The 20,294-nt window shown below is 45.7% G+C and overlaps 2 protein-coding genes across 4 annotated transcripts in view; one reads left to right on the top strand and one right to left on the bottom strand.

Annotated features, from left to right (window-relative positions):
- The window catches only part of TMEM40 (transmembrane protein 40), a 61,850-nt gene extending 58,847 nt beyond the window's left edge, over positions 1 to 3,003 (bottom strand). Inside the window, exons 1-2 of one of the 2 annotated variants that reach the window (XM_037802386.1) lie at positions 2,931 to 3,003; positions 2,057 to 2,467 (exon numbers count right to left, since the gene is read on the bottom strand). In XM_037802386.1, the coding sequence (XP_037658314.1) occupies positions 2,057 to 2,066 (10 nt within the window). In that variant the 5' untranslated portion in view covers positions 2,067 to 2,467; positions 2,931 to 3,003. The remainder of the gene's footprint in view (positions 1 to 2,056; positions 2,468 to 2,930) is intronic. The other variant, XM_037802369.1, reaches the window with a different exon arrangement.
- CAND2 (cullin associated and neddylation dissociated 2 (putative)) overlaps positions 2,297 to 20,294 on the top strand; it is a 30,688-nt gene continuing 12,690 nt past the window's right edge. For both annotated transcript variants that reach the window (XM_037802354.1, XM_037802359.1), the window contains exons 1-3: positions 2,297 to 2,502; positions 8,432 to 8,575; positions 20,089 to 20,243. In XM_037802354.1, the coding sequence (XP_037658282.1) occupies positions 2,435 to 2,502; positions 8,432 to 8,575; positions 20,089 to 20,243 (367 nt within the window). In that variant the 5' untranslated portion in view covers positions 2,297 to 2,434. The remainder of the gene's footprint in view (positions 2,503 to 8,431; positions 8,576 to 20,088; positions 20,244 to 20,294) is intronic.

A 20,294-nucleotide genomic window follows, 5' to 3' on the forward strand; every position in this document is an offset into this window, starting at 1 on the left:
ATTTTGCACTTATGGAATTGGCAAAGAAAGAAATTCATATTGTTCCAATTTGCTAATGCTGCTGTTATGCAAAATACCAGTAATGGATTGGCTTTTATAAAGGAGGTTTATTTGGTTACAAAGTGACAGTCTTGAGGCCATAAAGTGTCCAAGGTAAAGCATCAACAAAGGGTACCTTCAGTGGAGAAAGGCCAATGGCATCCAGAAAACTTCTGTTAGCTGGGAAGGCACGTGGCTGGCATCTGCTGATGCCAGGTTGTGTTTCAAAATGGCATTCCCCAAAATGTCAGCGTCAGCTTTCAACAGAAGTCTTCAAAATGTCTCTCTAAGCTGCAGCAGCACTGAGCTCCTTCTGTCTGAGCTTTTATAAGGTTCTGGTAAACTAATCAAGAACCATCTGAATGGTTCTCCAAGGAAAAGATCTAATCAAAGCTATTACCCACAGTTAGGTGGGTCACATCTCCATGGAAACAACCTAATCCAAAAAGTCCAACCTAATCAACACTAATACATCTGCCCCCACAAGACTGCATTAAAGAACATGGCATTTTGGGGGACATAATACATTCAAACTGGCACAACGATATTTAACATAGGTGAGTGGGAATGGATATGTTAGTATTCTGCCAGTGGGAGTGTAAATTTTTCCCATCTTTCTAGAAAACAGTGAGACAATGTGGATCAAAAGTCTCAAGAACAATCCTTCCCTTTGACCAAACAATTCCATTGCCAAGAATTGACTGTAAGGAAATGGTTAAGGGGCTGGAATTCAACCTGCCTTCTGCTCTACAAGCTGTATACCCTAGCCCAGCCTACTCTCCAAGGGGAAGGGGCATCTTTTTAAAAATTCACTTAAAAGTGTGCTATGGTACCATGGGCAATTGATTGTATGCTTTGGATCTTTGGATAATTGTATGGTATGTGAACAATCTCAATTTTTTAAAAAAAAAGTGTGCTATGGGCTGGGGGATGCTCCATGAGAATGGGAGGGCCTCACAGCCTTATCATTTCCTCTCTTAGCTGTATCTGCCTTTCCCACTAGATTGGGGTTCTGTGAGGGTGGAGCCGGGTCTAATTAATTCCTGGGTCCCCAGTACCCCAGGCCTAGAGTAGAAGAGGTTTTTGTTAAAAGAAGGTAGGAAAGAAAGAAGGGAAAAAGGGAGGGAGGGTAGGAGAAAGGAAGGAAAGAATTCTTTCTTTTTCTTCTTTCTCTCCATGTATGCTCGTTATGTTCTTATACTGTTATGGGCAGGAATATAGTAATGAAAGGAGAGAATGTAGAATATTTCTAACATCACAGAAAGTTTTATGGGACAGCACTGGTCTAGAACTCAGGTATTCATAATAACAGGTATCTATCAAATGTGTTAAAGTAATAAATAAGATAAAGATTTCTATTACCCCCTTCTTATGAGTGAGGAAAAAATAGCTCAGAGAGAGTATTGCACCATCCCAAGGCCACCCAGCCAGGAAGTGGCCTAGCAGGGATTTGAACCCAGGGCTTGTTGCTACAAGCCAGAAGCCTCTTGGTTGTGGAGGGGGGCACACAGCTCTCCTTGTTCTCCTTCTGAACCCCCCCGTGACCCACCTAACTGGAGAGACTGTTGGCAGCTTCAAGGAAAAACTGTGGCCCAAGGTCAGATTCATCGGTTGTGTGACCCTGGACAAGTCTTTTTGCCTCTCTGGGCCTCTGCTGCTTCACTAAAAATGAGTAGAGAGACCCTGTGGACCTGAGGGTTGGGATGGCAGTAAGGGGGCCTGGTGTGAATGGGTGCACTCTCCAGGTCCTGCCTGGCTCTGGGGCAGGCTAGCATGGGGTCTCGGGGGAAGGAAGAGGGGGTGGCTCTGGTTGGCCTGACCTACAGTAGCACCTCTGGTTTCTCAAATTTTTACAGATGAGAAAACTGAAGCTCAGGGAGGTAAATTAATTTTGCTAAGTGAGGAAGTGGCAGAGATGGGACTGGATTCTGGCACTGCCTGATACCACTCTCCATGCCTGCAATCATGGTATCAAAAAATGTCTTAACCGAAAGGGAGAAAAAAGATTATTTCTTACCTTTTCCCATGGCTGTGTCAAGGCTGTCCCCAGGCGGTGGTATAAGGGGAGGGTCGAGGGGCACAGCGGCAGAGCCGCAACCCACAGGAATCACAGGGAGAAGGAGTTCTCCGGTGTGAGGTAGTGAGCTCCCCGTCTCTGGGGGTGTGCAAGGCGGTGACGGAGCCGACTGCGGGCAGGGCCTGGGGGCTGGGCCGAGGCCTTCCGGGGCTGTCTCCCGCCTCCCCGGGCGACCCAGGCACTAGAGCGGCGCCGCTGAGGCGGGGCGGGGGCTGCTATTTCTGTCTGGCGAGCGCTGCCCGCTCCGCGAGGCGGGGGAGGGGGCGCCCGCGCCGCCATATTCCCTCCCGCTGTCCGGTCCCGCGGCGCGCAGCCACCATGAGCACCGCCGCCTTCCACATCTCCAGCCTCCTGGAGAAGATGACGTCCAGCGACAAGGACTTCAGGTGCGACCCGCTGCCCGGTCCCCACCTCTCCGCCCCTCCTTGGAAACCCCGGGCCGGCTTCCCCCCTGCCGGGGCGCCGGCCCATCCCCCACGGCTGCAGCCCCTGCCTCTTCTCCCCCATTAAACTCCAGCCACCCTCCCACCGCCCCAGCGCCCCCAAAGACGCTCAGCCCCGCCTTCTCCTCTTGTTGCAGTCCCTGCTGGTCTCCCAGAACTGCAGCCCCTCTTACTTCGCCCACCGTGCCTGCTTCTGCCCCTGCCTCTCATTTCCCCTATCAATCCTCCAGCGCCGCCCCTATCCCCCTTTCCTCCGCCTCTTCTTTCTTCACTTATGTCGAACCCTTATCTCCCCCCACCTGATGCCCCCGGGCCCTCCACTTCAGCCCACGTGAAGCCCTCGGCCTCTCCTTGGGGATCCCAGCGCCTACCTCTTCTAACCCCCATCGGAACCCGGCCCCTCTCCGGGACCAGAAGTCCTGGGCCGACCCTTTCACGGGATCCCTTCGATACCCTCCGCCCTGCCCTCAAAATCACCCGCAGTCTCCTCCCTCCACTTCATCAAGGCCAGCCTTTCCCGCCTCTCGCCCCTCCCTGGTTTGCGCAGACACAGCCCAAAGTGAGGGGGCTCGGCCGAGTCTGACTTTGCAGGCTCAGGGAGATGGGGAGTGGGGGGCTTCTGGGTTTCGGGGTGAGGGGGGTCTGATCCTTCCCCAGCAGGTGTCCCCTTCTTCCTCACCCCCAACCTTTTCATTCCCTCAAAGACTCCTCCCCCACCCCTCGGCCTCACTGAGCCACAGCAACAGACCTGGAAAGAATGGCGGCTTATGTCTGGTCCAACCCCCTCATCCTCAGGGGGAAACAGAGGCTCAGGAAGGAGAAGGACTGGCCCCTGGTCATGCGGCCAGTTCTAGACCCTCTGACGGAAAGGAGACCTTAAAGACCAGCAGAGCCACGCCTGCTTAGTGAGCATTCTATCACTTTATCCCTGTTTTACAGATGGGGAAACTGAGACTCAGTGGGGTGAAGAACCTAGACATAGTCATAAAGCTAGGAAGTGGAGGGCTTGGGATCCAAATCCAGGTCAACGTAACTCAGAGGCCAAGATCTTAGCGGGGCCTCTGATTCCAGCCTCCCAAACGTGGATTTTGGGCCTTCCTCCTGCAGCCCATTCCTCATTCCCCATGAGAACTGCCCCCTCCATCCCCACCCCCACTTTAGAAGAGCCTCTGAAGCCACACTCCTGGGTTCAGGTCCTGGCTCTACCACTTGCAGGCTGTGTGACCTTGGGCAAACTGCTTAACCACTCTGAGCCTCAGCTTCTGTTTCTCTAAAACAGGCTAGTAACAGTACCGACATTATGGGTTGAGGTGAAGATGAAATCGGTTAGGAGCCTTGAACATGTGTTTAGAGTAGTAGCTGACACACAGAAAGCGCTCAAGAAATGGACACTGTTATGACTGTGCAAATCAGAAACCTGCTGCCCTTCTTCCCCCTTTAGGACTTTGTTTGGGGGTTCTTTGTCCCCTACCTTTCACTTGGCTAGCTCCATTCAGTTGTCACCTCTTTGGGATGACTTCTTGATACCCAGACTGGGTTAGGCACCCCCCAGCCCCTCCTTGTTTCTGCCATATCATTTTTTAGCCTAACTGTTGGCCTGTATGTGCCCTGGGAAACCCCCGTTCCTCCTGGATGACTGGGACTTTGCACTTTCTTCTAGTGTCCCGAGACCCTCTGCTGGCAATACAGTAGGTGCACAGTGAATGTTTCCAAATGCACAGCAGTGGACTGACTGAGTACATGCCATAGCAGCCATGTGTAATCTCCTTCTACCCCCCCACCCCCACCACTATTGGCCTAAGTGGTGGGGATTGTTCTTTCTGGTGTCCAAGGATCAGAGGGGTCAAGTGACTTGCCCAAGGTCACACAGCCAGTCAGTGGCCAAGAAGGGATTTGCACCCCCATCCCTTGGCCTCAGGGGCTGTCTTCAGGAGAGGGAGAAAACCTGTCAGCCAGGCCCTCCCGACTAGACTCTGAGAAGAAGCCCTTGCAGCCTGTCTCTGCCAATGGCCTCTGAGAACATTTAAAAGCAGCCCAAGCATATGAGGGTGGCATCTATTTTTTTTTTTTTTTTTTTTTATTTTTTAATCATCATTTTATTGAGATATATTCACATACCACGCAGTCATACAAAACAAATTGTACTTTCGATTGTTTACAGTACCATTATATAGTTGTACATTCATCACCTAAATCAATCCCTGACACCTTCATTAGCACACACACAAAAATAACAAGAATAATAATTAGAGTGAAAAAGAGCAATTGAAGTAAAAAAGAACACTAGGTACCTTTGTCTGTTTGTTTGCTTCCCCTACTTTTCTACACATCGACCCATAAACTAGACAAAGTGGAGTTTGGTCCTTATGGCATTCCCAGTCCCACTGTCACCCCTCATAAGCTACATTTTTATACAACTGTCTTCGAGATTCATGGGTTCTGGGTTGTAGTTTAATAGTTTCAGGTATCCACCACCAGCTACCCCAATTCTTTAGAACCTAAAAAAGGTTGTCTAAAGTGTGCGTAAGAGTGCCCACCAGAGTGATCTCTCGGCTCGTTTTGGAATCTCTCTGCCACTGAAGCTTATTTCATTTCCTTTCACATCCCCCTTTTGGTCAAGAAGATGTTCTCCATCCCACGATGCCGGGTCTACATTCCTCCCCGGGAGTCATATTCCACGTTGTCAGGGAGATTCACTTCCCTGGGTGTCTGATCGGGTGGCATCTATTTTTAAAGTCCAAATACCAGGAGAGCAGGGTTCTGCTGACCAGCTGTCCAGGCACCCATGTGGCTGAGTCTTTCAGCTGAGTCACCTCTAGGGTTTCCCTGGAATGAATCGGAGACTGGCTCCTCAGGCTGCTGGAGGCGGTAGTGCCCGCAAGGCGGGGTCCCAGGCATGGTGGAGGAAGCTTTGAATCTGTACTCCTCTTGGGCCCCCACTCTCTGGGCAGGAGGCTGCTCCCTTCCCACTCAGACTCCAACAGGCAGGCAGGAATTCCCAAACTATTTCTTGAAAAAATGGTAGCATTGGTTGAGGAGTCTGGAGACCTGACTGCTGGGTTCATTCTCCTTCCCACTTGCTGTGTGACCTGGGGCAGTTCCTGCAACCTCTCTGAGCCTAGTATTCTCATCTGCCTGCATGCAAAGAGCTGGTTTTCCTATTAAAACCTCCCAAGAATCTTTGTGGTAGGTGCAAAGAAAATGCCCATTTTACAGATGGAAAAACTGAGGCCCAAAGAGAAGGAGTCACTTGCCCACCAAAGTCACCCAGCTGATAAGTGGCAAGACCAATATATTTACTTACAGCCAAACTTCAGTGCTCAAGTTCCCATCTACCAACTTGAATACATTCCTGCCCCCTCCCTACCCCCACCCTGCACACACAATATGGCTTTCTTTGCCTCCGAGCTGGGTGTCTGTGGGGCTGTCACAAATGCTGAGGCACATTTCAGAGGGGTTGGTTTCTGAGTTTGGGTTTCCAGGCAGCTGTTTGTATCAGAGCCTTATTAAGGGCTGGCTCTCTGCCTCCCTCCTCTCCTGTCCTCTCCCTACTCCCAGGCCCTCTGCAGACCTGTTCTTTGCTGGGCTGGGAATCCCAGAGATGACCTGATGGGGGCCTGTTCTCAGTGAGCTCACAGCCTCCTGGGGTTGACACCTGCTGATTGAGATTTCAGGGTCTGGAGAATTGATGTCATAGAGGGGCGCAGAGGTCTCTGAAAGAATGCTGTCTGGCAGGGGTACCAATTGTGGGCATTGGGGGGAACCTGTTGTGGGGATTGGGTGGGGCAGGGTGGGTCAGAGGGGTCATCCCTGAGGCCGGGACATTTTGAGCTGGACCCTTGATGGATGAATAGGAGTTCAACAACAGGTGGCGAAGAAAGAGGTGTGGAAGGACATTCCAGGCAAGAGGCCCATGTCTCCCCAGAAAGAGGTTGAGCTGGCCCCCTTGGGCTGCAGCAGAGACACAGCTCACAGACCCTGCCTGGCTTCTCAGAATGTCCCCCTTTGCTGGGCAGACCTAGGGCTGCATTTGCCCACTCTGGGCCTTCACCTGGCTCAGATCTGAACCCTCTCCTTTGCCTCACCTTTGCTGCTTCTCCTGCAACAACCAGGCCCAGATGTGGTTGGACACTATCAGCCCTGCCACCCCTATCCTCACCCCCATCCCAGCCTCCTTCCTTCTCTCAGCAGCTTGAGGCTAATCCCAGCTGTTAAAAATAAACAGGCACGCCATTGACACATGCCCTTAGAACATGCTGCTGTGCACTGCCATGACATCAAGCCGCGTGTCAGAGCTTGCAAAGACGAGGGCTGGAACCCAAACTGTGACAGAGTTTGCCCCCAGAGGTTTGGGGATTAGGGCTCATGGGTTCACTCTGCCAAGCCGGAAAGCAAGGCTTTGTAAGGAGAGGAGGTTGGGATGGGCTCACAGGGTCAGGAAGAACTGGGGCTTTCTCTGGAGGTGCCCACTCTTTGGCTCCCAGCTTTTTCCGCTCTGCTCAGCCTTGCTTTCTTCTCTGCCAGCTACCTCGAGTTTCTAACCTCAACTGCCTGCAGCAGTGGGACCTGATGAAGCGGTCCTTGTGGGGTTGGGGTAAACTGGAGAGTGTGTGTCCTGCCTTACTAAAAAGTGCAGCCATGACTTTCTCCAGCCAGTTATTGTCACCAGGGAATGTCGGGCCACTTGTGCTCACACATTCTGTTTTCAGTATTCCTGAATTTTATGTCGGGTCTCCTAATTTTCAAATGTGGGTAAAGTAATTCAAATTTTGGAAAACATTTGCAATCTGGATACAGTGGAGGGCTGCCAGTTGAAGGCCTCTGTTCTACCCTGTCTTCATTAGGGCAGGAATCATGCCCCCTTAATGCCCCTGCAGCCCCCACTCTCCATGACCTTCCAGCTCAGATTCCACCGCAACTCCAAATCCCCAGGACAAGGGTCCTGACTTTTGTCATCGGGCCACACGGATCCGTCCACCTGTGGATAGGCAGCCCTTGACTCCCATGCCCCTATGCTGGATCTGTGTGCCATGGCTGGGAATTGGTCAGGAGTTGACATCAGTCTCCCAAGTATGGCCATGATCTAGGGCAGGGGCTCTGGAAGTGTGATCCCGACCGTCAGCATCACCTGCTACTGGGAAGCTTGTTGGAAATGCAAACCTGTTGATTCAGAAATTCTAGGCACAGGAGCCCAGCAATCTTCATAAGTTCTGGAGGTGATTCGGAGGCATGCTAGAGTTTGAGAACCACTGGTCTGAGGGCAGGGGGTGAGTCAGTTTTCTGAGATGCGCAGAGCCAGCCCCTTCCATTTCTATGGTCTTGAGGTTTCTTGCTGACACTTGGCTTGATCAGGTATGTTAGACCTTCTAGCGTCCCTCCCCAGCTGTCTTCAGGTGTGAATGACATCATGTGCTGTAATAATAATGCCAATGCCTTTTATTGAGGGCTCACCTTGTGCTAAGCACTTCATATACATTTTCTCATTTCCTCTTCCAAACACTCTCATCCCCATTTTGCAAATGAGTAAGTTAAGGCTCCAGAGGTGAAATGACTTGTCCAAGTTCACATTTGTAAATGGCAGAGGCAGGATTTGAATTTGGGTCCACCAACTCTGAAGCCCTAAGCATTTAGCTGCCTCCTGGTTTGCCGTGATGTGGCTCTCTGGTCAGCATGGAGCGGGGGCGGGTCACAGCAGTTGTCATGCACATGTGGTTCTCCTTGTGGTGGCCCTGGTCGTGCATACAGCCTGAAGAATCTACTTGCCCTTGACTCCTTGTATTAAGGTCTGCTTCTAGGGGAACTCTGAAATACTGCCCCAGTCCACTGGGGTTTAGGAGCTGCTTGGCAGACCTCCTCTGCCCTCCCTGCCCAGGTTCATGGCTACCAGTGACCTGATGTCAGAGCTGCAGAAGGACTCCATCCAGCTGGACGAGGACAGCGAGCGCAAGGTGGTGAAGATGCTGCTCAGACTCCTGGAGGACAAGAACGGCGAGGTGCAGAACCTGGCTGTTAAGTGGTGAGTGTCAGCCTCGGCAGGTCCAGGGAAGGGTACCTGCTTGGCTGTGGAGGTATCCCAGAGGTCCCTGTCCTTTTGGGGTACAGCCTCTGACAGATTTTGCCGAGCAGTGTAGTTGGATAGCACCTTAAGCCTGAAGCAGCCCCTGAGAAGGGATTCAAGTATAAGTTTCTTTGGGAAGTAATCTTGGGAAACACCAGTAGGGGAGTTGGGAATTGAGGCAGGGAAGGCAAGAAAGCCAGTATAGGGTGCGTTATCTTGCAAGTTACCACTGTGGGCAGCTGGAGCTTAATCTTGCTGGGTGTTCTCTGGGAATCAGCGTAGAACATGTCCCTCAGAGTTTCTCACCCGAAAAGTGAGGGAGCTGGAGTATTAATTCATCCACTCTGTTGGTCATTGGTCACTAGAGGTGGAGATTTTTTTTTTTAATTCAGTTTTATTGAGATATATTCGTATACCAAACAGTCATCCACAGAGTACAATCACCTGTTCACAGTACCATCATACAGTTGTGCATTCATCACCCCAATTTTTTAAATTCAGTTTTATTGGGATATATTCACATAGCATACAGTCATCCATGGTGTACAATCAACTATTCACAGCACCATCATATAGTTGTGCATTCATAACCCCAATCTATTTTCGAACATTTTCCTTACACCAAAAAGAATAGAAATAAGAATAAAAGATAAAAGAACACCCAAATCATCCCCCCATTCCACCCTATTTTTCATTTTGTTTTTGTCCCCATTTTTCTACTCATCCATCCATAACCTGGATAAAGTGAGTGTGATCCACAAGGATTTCACAATCACATTGTCACCCCTTATAATCTATGTTGTTATATACTTGTTTTCTTTTTTTTAATTATTTATTTACTTTTTTTAATCTTCATTTTATTGAGATATATTCACATACACACAGCCATACAAAACAAATCGTACATTCGATTGTTCACAGTACCATTACATAGTTGTACATTCATCACCTAAATCAATCCCTGACACCTTCATTACCACACACACAAAAATAACAAGAATAATAAAGTGAAAAAGAGCAATTGAAGTAAAAAAGAACACTGGGTACCTTTGTCTGTTTGTTTGCTTCCCCTACTTTTCTACACATCCATCCATAAACTAGACAAAGTGGAGTGTGGTCCTTATGGCATTCCCAATCCCACTGTCACCCCTCATAAGCTACATTTTTATACAACTGTCTTCGAGATTCATGGGTTCTGGGTTGTAGTTTAATAGTTTCAGGTATCCACCACCAGCTACCCCAATTCTTTAGAACCTAAAAAAGGTTGTCTAAAGTGTGCGTAAGAGTGCCCACCAGAGTGATCTCTCGGCTCGTTTTGGAATCTCTCTGCCACTGAAGCTTATTTCATTTCCTTTCACATCCCCCTTTTGGTCAAGAAGATGTTCTCCGTCCCACGATGCCAGGTCTACATTCCTCCCCGGGAGTCATATTCCACGTTGCCAGGGAGATTCACTCCCCTGGGTGTCTGATCTCACGTAGCGGGGAGGGCAGTGATTTCACCTTTCAAGTTGGCTGAGGTAGAGAGAGAGGGCCACATCTGAGCAACAAAGAGGCATTCGGGAGGAGGCTCTTAGGCACAATTATAGGGAGGCCTAGCCTCTCCTTTGCAGCAACTGTCTTCCCAAGGGTAAAACCTATGGTAGAGGGCTCAGCCCATCAAACCACCAGTCCCCTATGTCTGTGGTCATGTTAGCAACCATAGAGGTGGGGTAGGCCAATACCCCTGCATTCTCCACAGGCTCCTCAAGGGGGCACTACATATTTTTTTCCTTTTTTTTTTTTTTAACTTTCCTTTCCTTTTTAAATCAACTGTATGAAAAAAAAATTAAACAAAAAAAAAACATACAATAAAAGAACATTTCAAAGAGACCATAACAAGGGAGTAAGAAAAAGACAACTAACCTAAGATAACTGCTTTACTTCCAACCTGTTCCTACTTTACCCCAAGAAAGTTACCTAATATAGCAACATTTCTGTGAATTTGTTCCTACTATATCCATCAGAAATTAACAGACCATAGTCATTCCTGGACATTCCCCGGAACGTTAAATAGCTTATCTGTTCTTCTTGGATTATTGTTCCCCCTTCCTTAATTGCTCTCTATTGCTAGTTCCCCTACATTCTACATTATAAGCCATTTGTTTTACATTTTTCAAAGTTCACATTAGTGGTAGCATATAATATTTCTCTTTCTGTGCCTGGCTTATTTCGCTCAGCATTATGTCTTCAGGGTTCATCCATGTTGTCATATGTTTCACGAGATCGTTCCTTCTTACTGCCGTGTAGTATTCCATCGTGTGTATATACCACATTTTATTTATCCACTCAACTGTTGAAGGACATTTGGGTTGTTTCCATCTCTTGGCAATTGTGAATAATGCTCCTATGAACATTCGCATGCAGATACCTGTTCGTGTCACTGCTTTCCGATCTTCCGGGTATATACTGAGAAGTGCAATCGCTGGATCGAATGGTAACTCTGTATCTAGTTTTCTAAGGAACTGCCAGACTGACTTCCAGAGTGGCTGAACCATGATACAGTCCCACCAACAATGAATAAGAGTTCCAATTTCTCCACATCCCCTCCATCATTTGTAGTTTCCTGTTTGTTTCATGGCAGCCACTGTAATAGGTGTTAGATGGTATCTCATTGTGGTCTTAATTTGCATCTCTCTAATAGCTAGTGAAGCTGAACATTTTTTCATGTGTTTCTTGTCCATTTGTATTTCCTCTTCAGAGAACTGTCTTTTCATATCTTTTGCCCATTTTATAATTGGGCTGTCTGTACTATTGTCACTGAGTTGTAGGATTTCTTTATATATGCAGGATATCAGTCTTTTGTCAGATGCATGGTTTCCAAAAATTTTTTCCCATTGAGTTGGCTGCCTCTTTACCTTTTTGAGCAATTCCTTTGAGGTGCAGAAACTTCTAAGCTTGAGGAGTTCCCATTTATCTATTTTCTCTTTTGTTGTTTGTGCTTTGGGTGTAAAGTCTAGGAAGTGGCCGCCTAATACAAGGTCTTGAAGATGTTTTCCTACATTATCTTCTAGGAGTTTTATGGTACTTTCTTTTATATTGAGATCTTTGGTCCATTTTGAGTTAATTTTTGTGTAGGGGGTGAGGTAGGGGTCCTCTTTCATTCTTTTGGATATGGATATCCAACTCTCCCAGCCCCATTTGTTGAAAAGACCATTATGACTCAGTTCAGTGACTTTGGGGGCCTTATCAAAGATGAGTCGGCCATAGATCTGAGGGTCTATCTCTGAATTCTCAATTCGATTCCATTGATCTATATGTCTATCTTTGTGCCAGTACCATGCTGTTTTGGCAACTGTGGCTTTATAATAAGCTTCAAAGTCAGGGAGTGTAAGTCCTCCCACTCCGTTTTTCTTTTTTAGCGTGTCTTTAGCAATTCGAGGCATCTTCCCTTTCCAAATAAATTTGATAACTAGCTTTTCCAAGTCTGCAAAGTAGGTTGTTGGAATTTTGATTGGGATTGCATTGAATCTGTAGATGAGTTTGGGTAGAATTGACATCTTAATGACATTTAGCCTTCCTATCCATGAACATGGAATATTTTTCCATCTTTTAAGGTCCCCTTCTATTTCTTTTGGTAGAGTTATGTAGTTTTCTTTGTATAGGTCTTTTACATCTTTGGTTAAGTTCATTCCTAGGTACTGGATTTTTTTAGTTGCTATTGAAAATGGTATATTTTTCTTGATTATCTCTTCAGTTTGTTCATTTCTAGCATATAGAAACATTACTGACTTATGTGCATTAACCTTGTATCCCGGTACTTTGCTAAATTTGTTTATTAGCTCTAGTAGCTGTATCATCGATTTCTCAGGGTTTTCCAGATATAAGATCATATCATCTGCAAACAATGACAGTTTTACTTCTTCTTTTCCAATTTGGATGCCTTTTATTTCTTTGTCTTGCCGGATTGCCCTGGCTAGCACTTCCAGCACAATGTGAATAACAGTGGTGACAGCGGGCATCCTTGTCTTGTTCCTGATCTTAGAGGGAAGGCTTTCAGTCTCTCACCATTGAGTACTATGCTGGCTGTGGGTTTTTCATATATGCTCTTTATCATGTTGAGGAAGTTTCCTTCAATTCCTACCTTTTGAAGTGTTTTTATCAAAAACGGATGTTGGATTTTGTCAAATGCTTTTTCAGCATCTATTGAGATGATGATTTGATTTTTCCCTTTCTAATTGTTAATGTGTTGTGATACATTGATTGATTTTCTTATGTTGAACCATCCTTGCATGCCTGGAATGAACCCCACTTGGTCATGGTGTATGATTTTTTTAATGTGTCTTTGGATTCGATTTGCAAGTATTTTGTTGAGGATTTTTGCATCTATATTCATTAGGGAGATTGGCCGGTAGTTTTCCTTTTTTGTAGCATCTTTGCCTGGTTTTGGTATTAGATTGATGTTAGCTTGATAAAGTCAGTTAGGTAGTGTTCCATTTTCTTCAATGTTTTGAAAGAGTTTGAGTAAGATTGGTGTCAGTTCTTTCTGGAAAGTTTGGTAGAATTCCCCTGTGAAGCCATCTGGCCCTGGGCATTTATTTGTGGGAAGATTTTTGATGACTGATTGGATCTCTTTGCTTGTGATGGGTTGGTTGAGGTCTTCTATTTCTTCTCTGGTCAGTCTAGGTTGTTCATATGTTTCCAGGAAATTGTCCATTTCCTCTACATTGACAGTTTCTTACCATACAGTTAGTTGTTCATAGTATCCTCTTATAATTTTTTTAATTTCTTCAGGATCTGCAGTTATGTCACCTTTTTCATCATTATTTTGTTTATATGGGTCTTCTCTCTTTTTGATTTTGTCAGTCTACATAGGGGCTTCTCAATCTTGTTGATCTTCTCAAAGAACCAACTTTTGGTGATATTTATCCTCTCTATTGTTTTTTTGTTCTCTATGTCATTTATTTCTGCTTTAATCCTTGTTATTTCTTTTCTTCTACTTAGTTTAGGATTGGTTTGCTGCTCATTTTCTAGCTTCTTCAGTTGATCCATTAGTTCTTTGATTTTGGCTCTTTCTTCCTTTTTAATATATGCGTTTAGTGCTATAAATTTCCCCCTTAGCACTGCTTTTGCTGCATCCCATAGGTTTTGGTATGTTGTGTTCTCATTTTCATTTGTCTCTATATATTTAGCAATTTCTCTTGCTATTTCTTCTTTAACCCACTGATTGTTTAGGAGTGTGTTGTTTAACCTCCAGGTATTTGTGAATTTTCTAAGTCTCTGATGGTTATTGACTTCTAATTGTATTCCATTGTGGTCAGAGAATGTGCTTTGAATAATTTCAATCTTTTTAAATTTATTGAGCCTTGTTTTATGTCCCAGCATATGATCTATTCTGGAGAAAGTTCCGTGAGCACTAGAAAAGTATGTGTATCCTGGTGATTTGGGATGTAGTGTTCCGTATATGTCAGTTAAATCTAATTCATTTATCAGATTGTTTAGGTTTTCAATTTCCTTATTGGTCTTCTGTCTGGTTGATCTATCTATAGGAGAGAGTGATGTGTTGAAGTCTCCCACAATTATTGTGGAAACATCAATCGCTTCCTTTAGTTTTGCCAGTGTTTCTCTCATGTATTTTGTGGCACCTTGATTGGGTGCATAGACATTTACGATCGTTATTTCTTCTTGTTGAATTGCCCCTTTTATTAGTATGTAGTGGCCTTCTTTGTCTCTCAAAACATCCCTGCATTTAAAGTCTATTTTATCTGAGATTAACATTGCTACACCTGCTTTCTTTTGGCTGTAGCTTGCATGAAATATTTTTTTACATCCTTTCACTTTCAATTTCTTTGTGTCCCTGTGTCTAAGATGAGTCTCTTGTATGCAACATATTGATGGTTCATTTTTTTTGATCCATTCTGCGAATCTATATCTTTTAATTGGGGAGTTTAATCCATTTACATTCAATGTTATAACCGTGAAGGCATTTCTTGAATCAGCCATCTTATCCTTTGGTTTATGTTTGTCATATATATTTTTTCCCTCTCTCTATTAATATCCTTTATTGTACCCATACCGAATCTCTTTAGTACTGAACCTTACTCCAAGTCTCTCTGTCCTTTCTTTGTTTCTCTGTCTGTAGGGCTCCCTTTAGTATCTCCAGTAGGGCAGGTCTCTTGTTAGCAAATTCTCTCAGCATTTGTTTGTCTGTGAAAAATTTAAGCTCTCCCTCAAATTTGAAGGAGAGCTTTGCTGGATAAAGTATTCTTGGCTGGAAATTTTTCTCACTCAGAATTTTAAATATATCGTGCCACTGCCTTCTTGCCTCCATGGTGGCTGCTGAGTAGTCACTACTTAGTCTTATGCTGTTTCCTTTGTATGTGGTGAATTGCTTTTCTCTTGCTGCTTTCAGAACTTGCTCCTTCTCTTCCGTGTTTGACAGTGTGATCAGAATATGTCTTGGAGTGTGTTTATATGGATTTATTCTATTTGGAGTTTACTGAGCATTTATGATTTGTGTATTTATGTTGTTTAGAAGATTTGGGAAATTTTCCCCAACAATTTCTTTGAATACTCTTCCTAGACCTTTACCCTTTTCTTCCCCTTCTGGAACACCAATGAGTCTTATATTCAGACGTTTTATATTATCTATCAGATCCCTGAGGTCCGTTTCGATTTTTTCAATTTTTTCCCCCATTCTTTCTTTTATGCTTTCATTTTCCATTGTGTCATCTTCCAGGTCACTGATTCGTTGTTCAACTTCCTCTAGTCTTGTACTATGAGTATCCAGAATCTTTTTAATTTGGTCAACAGTTTCTTTAATTTCCATAAGATCATCTATTTTTTTATTTAGTCTTGCAATGTCTTCTTTATGCTCTTCTAGGGTCTTCTTGATATCCTTTGTATCCCGTACTATGGTCTCATTGTTCATCTTTAGTTCTTTGAGTAGCTGCTCTAGGTGCTGTGTCTCTTCTGATCTTTTGATTTGGGTGCTTGGGCTTGGGTTATCCATATCGTCTGTTTTTTTCATATGCTTTACAATTTTCTGTTGTTTTTGGCCTCTTGGCATTTGCTGAACTTGATAGGGTTCTTTTAGGATTTGTAGACCAATTGAAGTCCTTATCTGTAATTTATCAGATCTACAGCTTCGTGGAGTACACTTTCTCTAACTAACCAGCAGGTGGCGTCCACGAGCCACCTGTTCTCCACAAGCCAGTTCTCCCCTGCTTTGCCTTTGTGGTGAGTGGGGGAGTGAGTCTTGTGGGGTCCAATTGGTGTACCTAGCTTGCGTGTGTAGTTGGTGTTGCCCGCCCTGTATATGGGGCGTGTGTCTGGGCGGTCAGGGAGGGGGAGTGGCTCTAACAATCAAATCTCCCTGGTGATCCTGGAGTTTTAAAGCTGCTGCAATAGTCTAATCCTTCAGTTCAGTCCTGCCACAGTTTGTCTCTGCCACTGACCCACAAGTCCTTGGTATTGGCGTATGGCTCCTGCGACTTGCAAGTGGGCCCCTCTTCCAGGCTGTGCACCCCCGGGTCCTCTGTTGAGGGATGACTGTGCTATGTCACAGGTGAGTGCCGTCCCCCCAGGGTGGTTCTGGGCTGCTGGGCTGTGTAGGGAGGCTCCTAGTCTGCTGAAATGATGACTGAATGGGGCTTTGTTAATTCACACTGCTCCACCTTCCCAACTCTGGGACAATCAGCTGAGGTTGCAGGGAAGGCTAATGTCCACGCCCAGTTTTGTGGTGTGTGCCTGTTATTTGAAGCACTTCTGTCACACTGGGTTGTCTGGGGCAGCTCTGGGTTATGGGGCTGGCGATGGGCAGGAGTGTTTCCTGTCCACCAGGATGATGGCTGTGAGCAGACACCCCCCTTTTCTTGGGAAATTGTGGTGTTTAGTGAATTTTCTCAGCCACTGGATTATTGCCTTTTGTCTCAGAGCTCTCTTAGTTCTGCTCTTGTCTTGACCCGCCCAAATTGCAAGTCTTTGAAGCTTTCTATATTGGGCTTCTTAGAGTAATTGTTTTAGAAAAAGAAAAAAGGATTAAAAAAAAAAAAAAAAAGGCCCTCCTCACAGATCTAATGGTTTATTGAAATGCTAAGAGACAAAGCAATTAGGGCCATTAAGGAAAGGTCCACAGGGCAGAGAGATCAGCTTTTCTTCGGGATTTGCATATGAGCCTCAGGGCCTGAGCTCTGCCCTTCCCCTTTCTATGTTCACCAGAACTCCAAAAATCCTCCGCTTTTATTTTGGAGTTTTTCTTGCTGTTTTCTTCTATGCCTGTCTCCTCTCTGCTGGGCTGGCTCCTCTCAGATTCTCTGGTGTCTGGTCTCAGTCTATCTGTGGTTGGAGTTTGGATCACTAGAATGAGTTTCCAATATGGGCTGCCACTGCAGTTCTCCCTTCTCCTTCCCGGAGCTGACAGCCCCTCCTCCCACGGGACTGAGCCTGGCAGGGAGCGGTGCGGGTCCCCTGGCCACAAAAACTTACAGATTTCGCTGATCTCAGCAGTTCCACGTTTTCATGAGTGTTGTATGAAGTATGCCCAAAGTCAGATTGCTCTGTGGTGTCCAGTCCACGCAGTTCCTGGCTTTCTACCTACTTTCCTGGAGGAGTAACTAAAACATACAGCTCACCAGTCCGCCATCTTGCCCCGCCTCCCGACCTACAGTTGTTTTCAAGAGTCAAGGCTACTGGGTTGTAGTTTGATAGTTTCAGGTATTTACTTCTAGGTATTCCAATACATTAAATCCTAAAAAGGGATATCTATATAGTGGTAATAATGCCCACCAGAGTGATCTCTTGACTAGGAGTGGAGGTTATTAATTCCCTGGCACCTGCAGCCAGAGAAAGCCCTCATGCCAAGACATAGTAGTAAGGGCTGAGGGGGCCTGGGTGGGACCCCTACAGCGTGTGCTGTAGGCATCACGGGGCTAGGGTTCTGAGACCTTTGCCAGCTGCCTCAGGAGCAGAAAGAGCAGGACAGGGAGAGTGTGGGGTCTGTGTGTGGATGGGCAGTGGCCTGGGTGGGAGGCTGAGGAATGGCAGGGGTCAGGGGTCAATTTGAGCACTGCCTCTCAAACTGTGCTCTGTGAGCTGGACACAAGCATTCTTCTGGGCCAAGTTAATGAATTTCGTCTTGATCCTCAAAGCAGAGGGAATTCAGTAAGAGTCACATGAAGGTGACATAGTCAGGTTCGTGGTCTGGAAGATCTCTCTGGCTGCGGAGGGGAGATAGGATGGAACTGTGGTTTTCTGCCAGCAGAGCCAAGACTTCCTTTAAAAAAAAAAAAAAATCAGTTTTATTGCGATATATTCACATACCATACAATCATCCAAAGTGTACAATCAGTTGTTCACAATACCATCATATAGTTGTGCATTCATCACCCCAATCTATTTTTTGAACATTTTCCTTGTACCAGAAAAAGTAAAAATCAGAATAAAAAATAAAAGTAAAAAAGAACACCCAAATCACCTACCCCTTCCCACCCTATTTTTCGTTTAGTTTTTTGTCCCCATTTTTCTACTTTTCCAGCCATACACTGGATAAAGGGAGTGCGATCCACAGGGTTTTCGCAATCACACTGTCATCCCTTGTAAGCTACATTGTTATACAATCGTCTTCAAGAGTCAAGGCTACTGGGTTGCAGTTTGATTGTTTCAGGTATTTACTTCTAGCTATTCCAGTGCATTCAAACCCAAAAAGGGTTGTCTATCTAGTGCGTAATAATGCCCACCAGAGTGACCTCTCGACTCCATTTGGAATCTCTCAGCCACTGAAACTTAGTTTTTTTTTCATTTTGAATCCCCCTTTTGATCAAGAAGATGTTCTCAATGCCACAATGTCTGATCCAGCTTCATCCCTGGGAGGGACTCCCTTTTATAACAAATGATTTGTCAGTTTCTCTTTCCTGTCATGAAATGAAATTCATAAATAATATATTCTACCTTTACACGTCTTTTCAAAAAGGTACGTACATAGCTCTGAACTCGCATAAAGGAGAGAGAGGAGAGAAGTAATTGATAATAAAATAGTATGTATTTCAGTACATCAATGCTTGGGCATTTCAAGAAGCCCTAAGGAGCCTGTGCCTGGGTGTAGAATCCTCACGAATGCACAGCAGTAAATAGAAATGGATGCAGGTGTGTTGTGTTAGAGACTCAGATAACAGCAGGTGGCTTCACTCATGGTGACGATTTTTTTTGGAAATTGTCAACAACTCCTGGCAAAGTTCCCCAGAAAACAAAGGGCCGTTTTCCCTTGTTTTACCTGATAATTGCATTCTTGGAAATTTTAGTGTATATTAAAGCAGTGCAAAGCTTTTTATGTTTATATACGTAAAATTAAATTAGGTTTCCAAATCAGATAATTATAGAAAGGCTTTTTATTTATGTATGTATTTATTTATTAACATACATGAATGTCCATTGGAATGTTAGAAAGCCTTGTGGGCCAAAGGACAATGCTTTGGTTTGCGAGATATTGTCTTTTTACCCTCCTTGGGCACTCCCTCTCCTCAGTAAAAGCTGGATGTGCCAACTCAATAGTTACGATGATCAAAAAGGTCCCCATAAATTTCCAAACTGCCCTTGGGGGTAGTGTCACCCCTATTGGGAACCTGTGATAGGGGAGTGGAATGGGAGGACTTGGTGTTTCTCTCGATGGAGTTCGTGTTGGAGAAAGAAGAGAGCCAAAGTTTGCTAACTTTGATATGCATCAGACTCATCGAGGCCCTCATTAAAACTATGTATTGCCCACTCAGCTTTCAGGGATTCAGGTTCAGAAGACTGGGGACTTGGGGGAGGGTGAGCATGAAGGTCGGGGTGATGGTAATGCACAGCTCAGGTAGAGAACCAGTGAGTATAAAGCAGCACTTTCAAACTGTATGTCATTTGAATCACCTGACAGCCTTGTTGAAGTGCAGCTTCTGGCTCCATAGATCTGGGGTGGGATCTGAGAATCAGCATTTCTAACAAGCTTCCAGATGATACTGATGCTGCTGACCCAGGACCACAGTTTGCAAAGCAAGACACTAGGTCAGAGGTCCCCAAAGTGTGGTCTCTGGACCAATATCAGCAGGAGCACCTGGGAACTAGAAATTGCTAGAAATGCCAATTCTTGGGCCCCACCCAGACCTCCTGAATCCAAAACTCTGGGCAGGGGGCCCAGCAATCTGTGTGAGCGAGCCTTCCAGATGATTCTGATGCGTGTCCAAGTTTGAGAACTGCTGCTCTTAGCACTTCCTTATTTTGCAGTTGCAGTTTCTGGGTTGGATGATTTAGTCATATGCTGAGATTCAAAACCCAGGAGTAGATGTAGGTTTGGGGAGGTGCCAGGAACAAAGTTGGCATAGCCAGAGGTTGCCTTTCTTTCTGGCAAACAGAGCTCCCTGTTGATCCAGGTCCTTTTCCTCATACACATGGCCCCATGGGAATGAGGGAGCAGCCTGACTCCAGCCTGAACCCCCTCCCTCTTTCCCTCCCTCCCTGCTCAGCCTAGGTCCTCTTGTGGGCAAAGTGAAGGAGTACCAGGTAGAGGCCATCGTGGATACACTCTGTGCTAACATGCGGTCGGACAAGGAGCAGCTCCGAGACATTGCTGGCATCGGCCTCAAGACCATCCTCTCGGAGCTCCCACCTGCAGCCACAGGTACCACACCCTTTGGGACCCAGGTCCCAGGGAATTAGGTACTGTTGTTAT

The sequence above is a fragment of the Choloepus didactylus genome, chromosome 1 (assembly GCF_015220235.1).
Source record: "Choloepus didactylus isolate mChoDid1 chromosome 1, mChoDid1.pri, whole genome shotgun sequence".
NCBI classification, from domain to species: domain Eukaryota; kingdom Metazoa; phylum Chordata; class Mammalia; order Pilosa; family Megalonychidae; genus Choloepus; species Choloepus didactylus.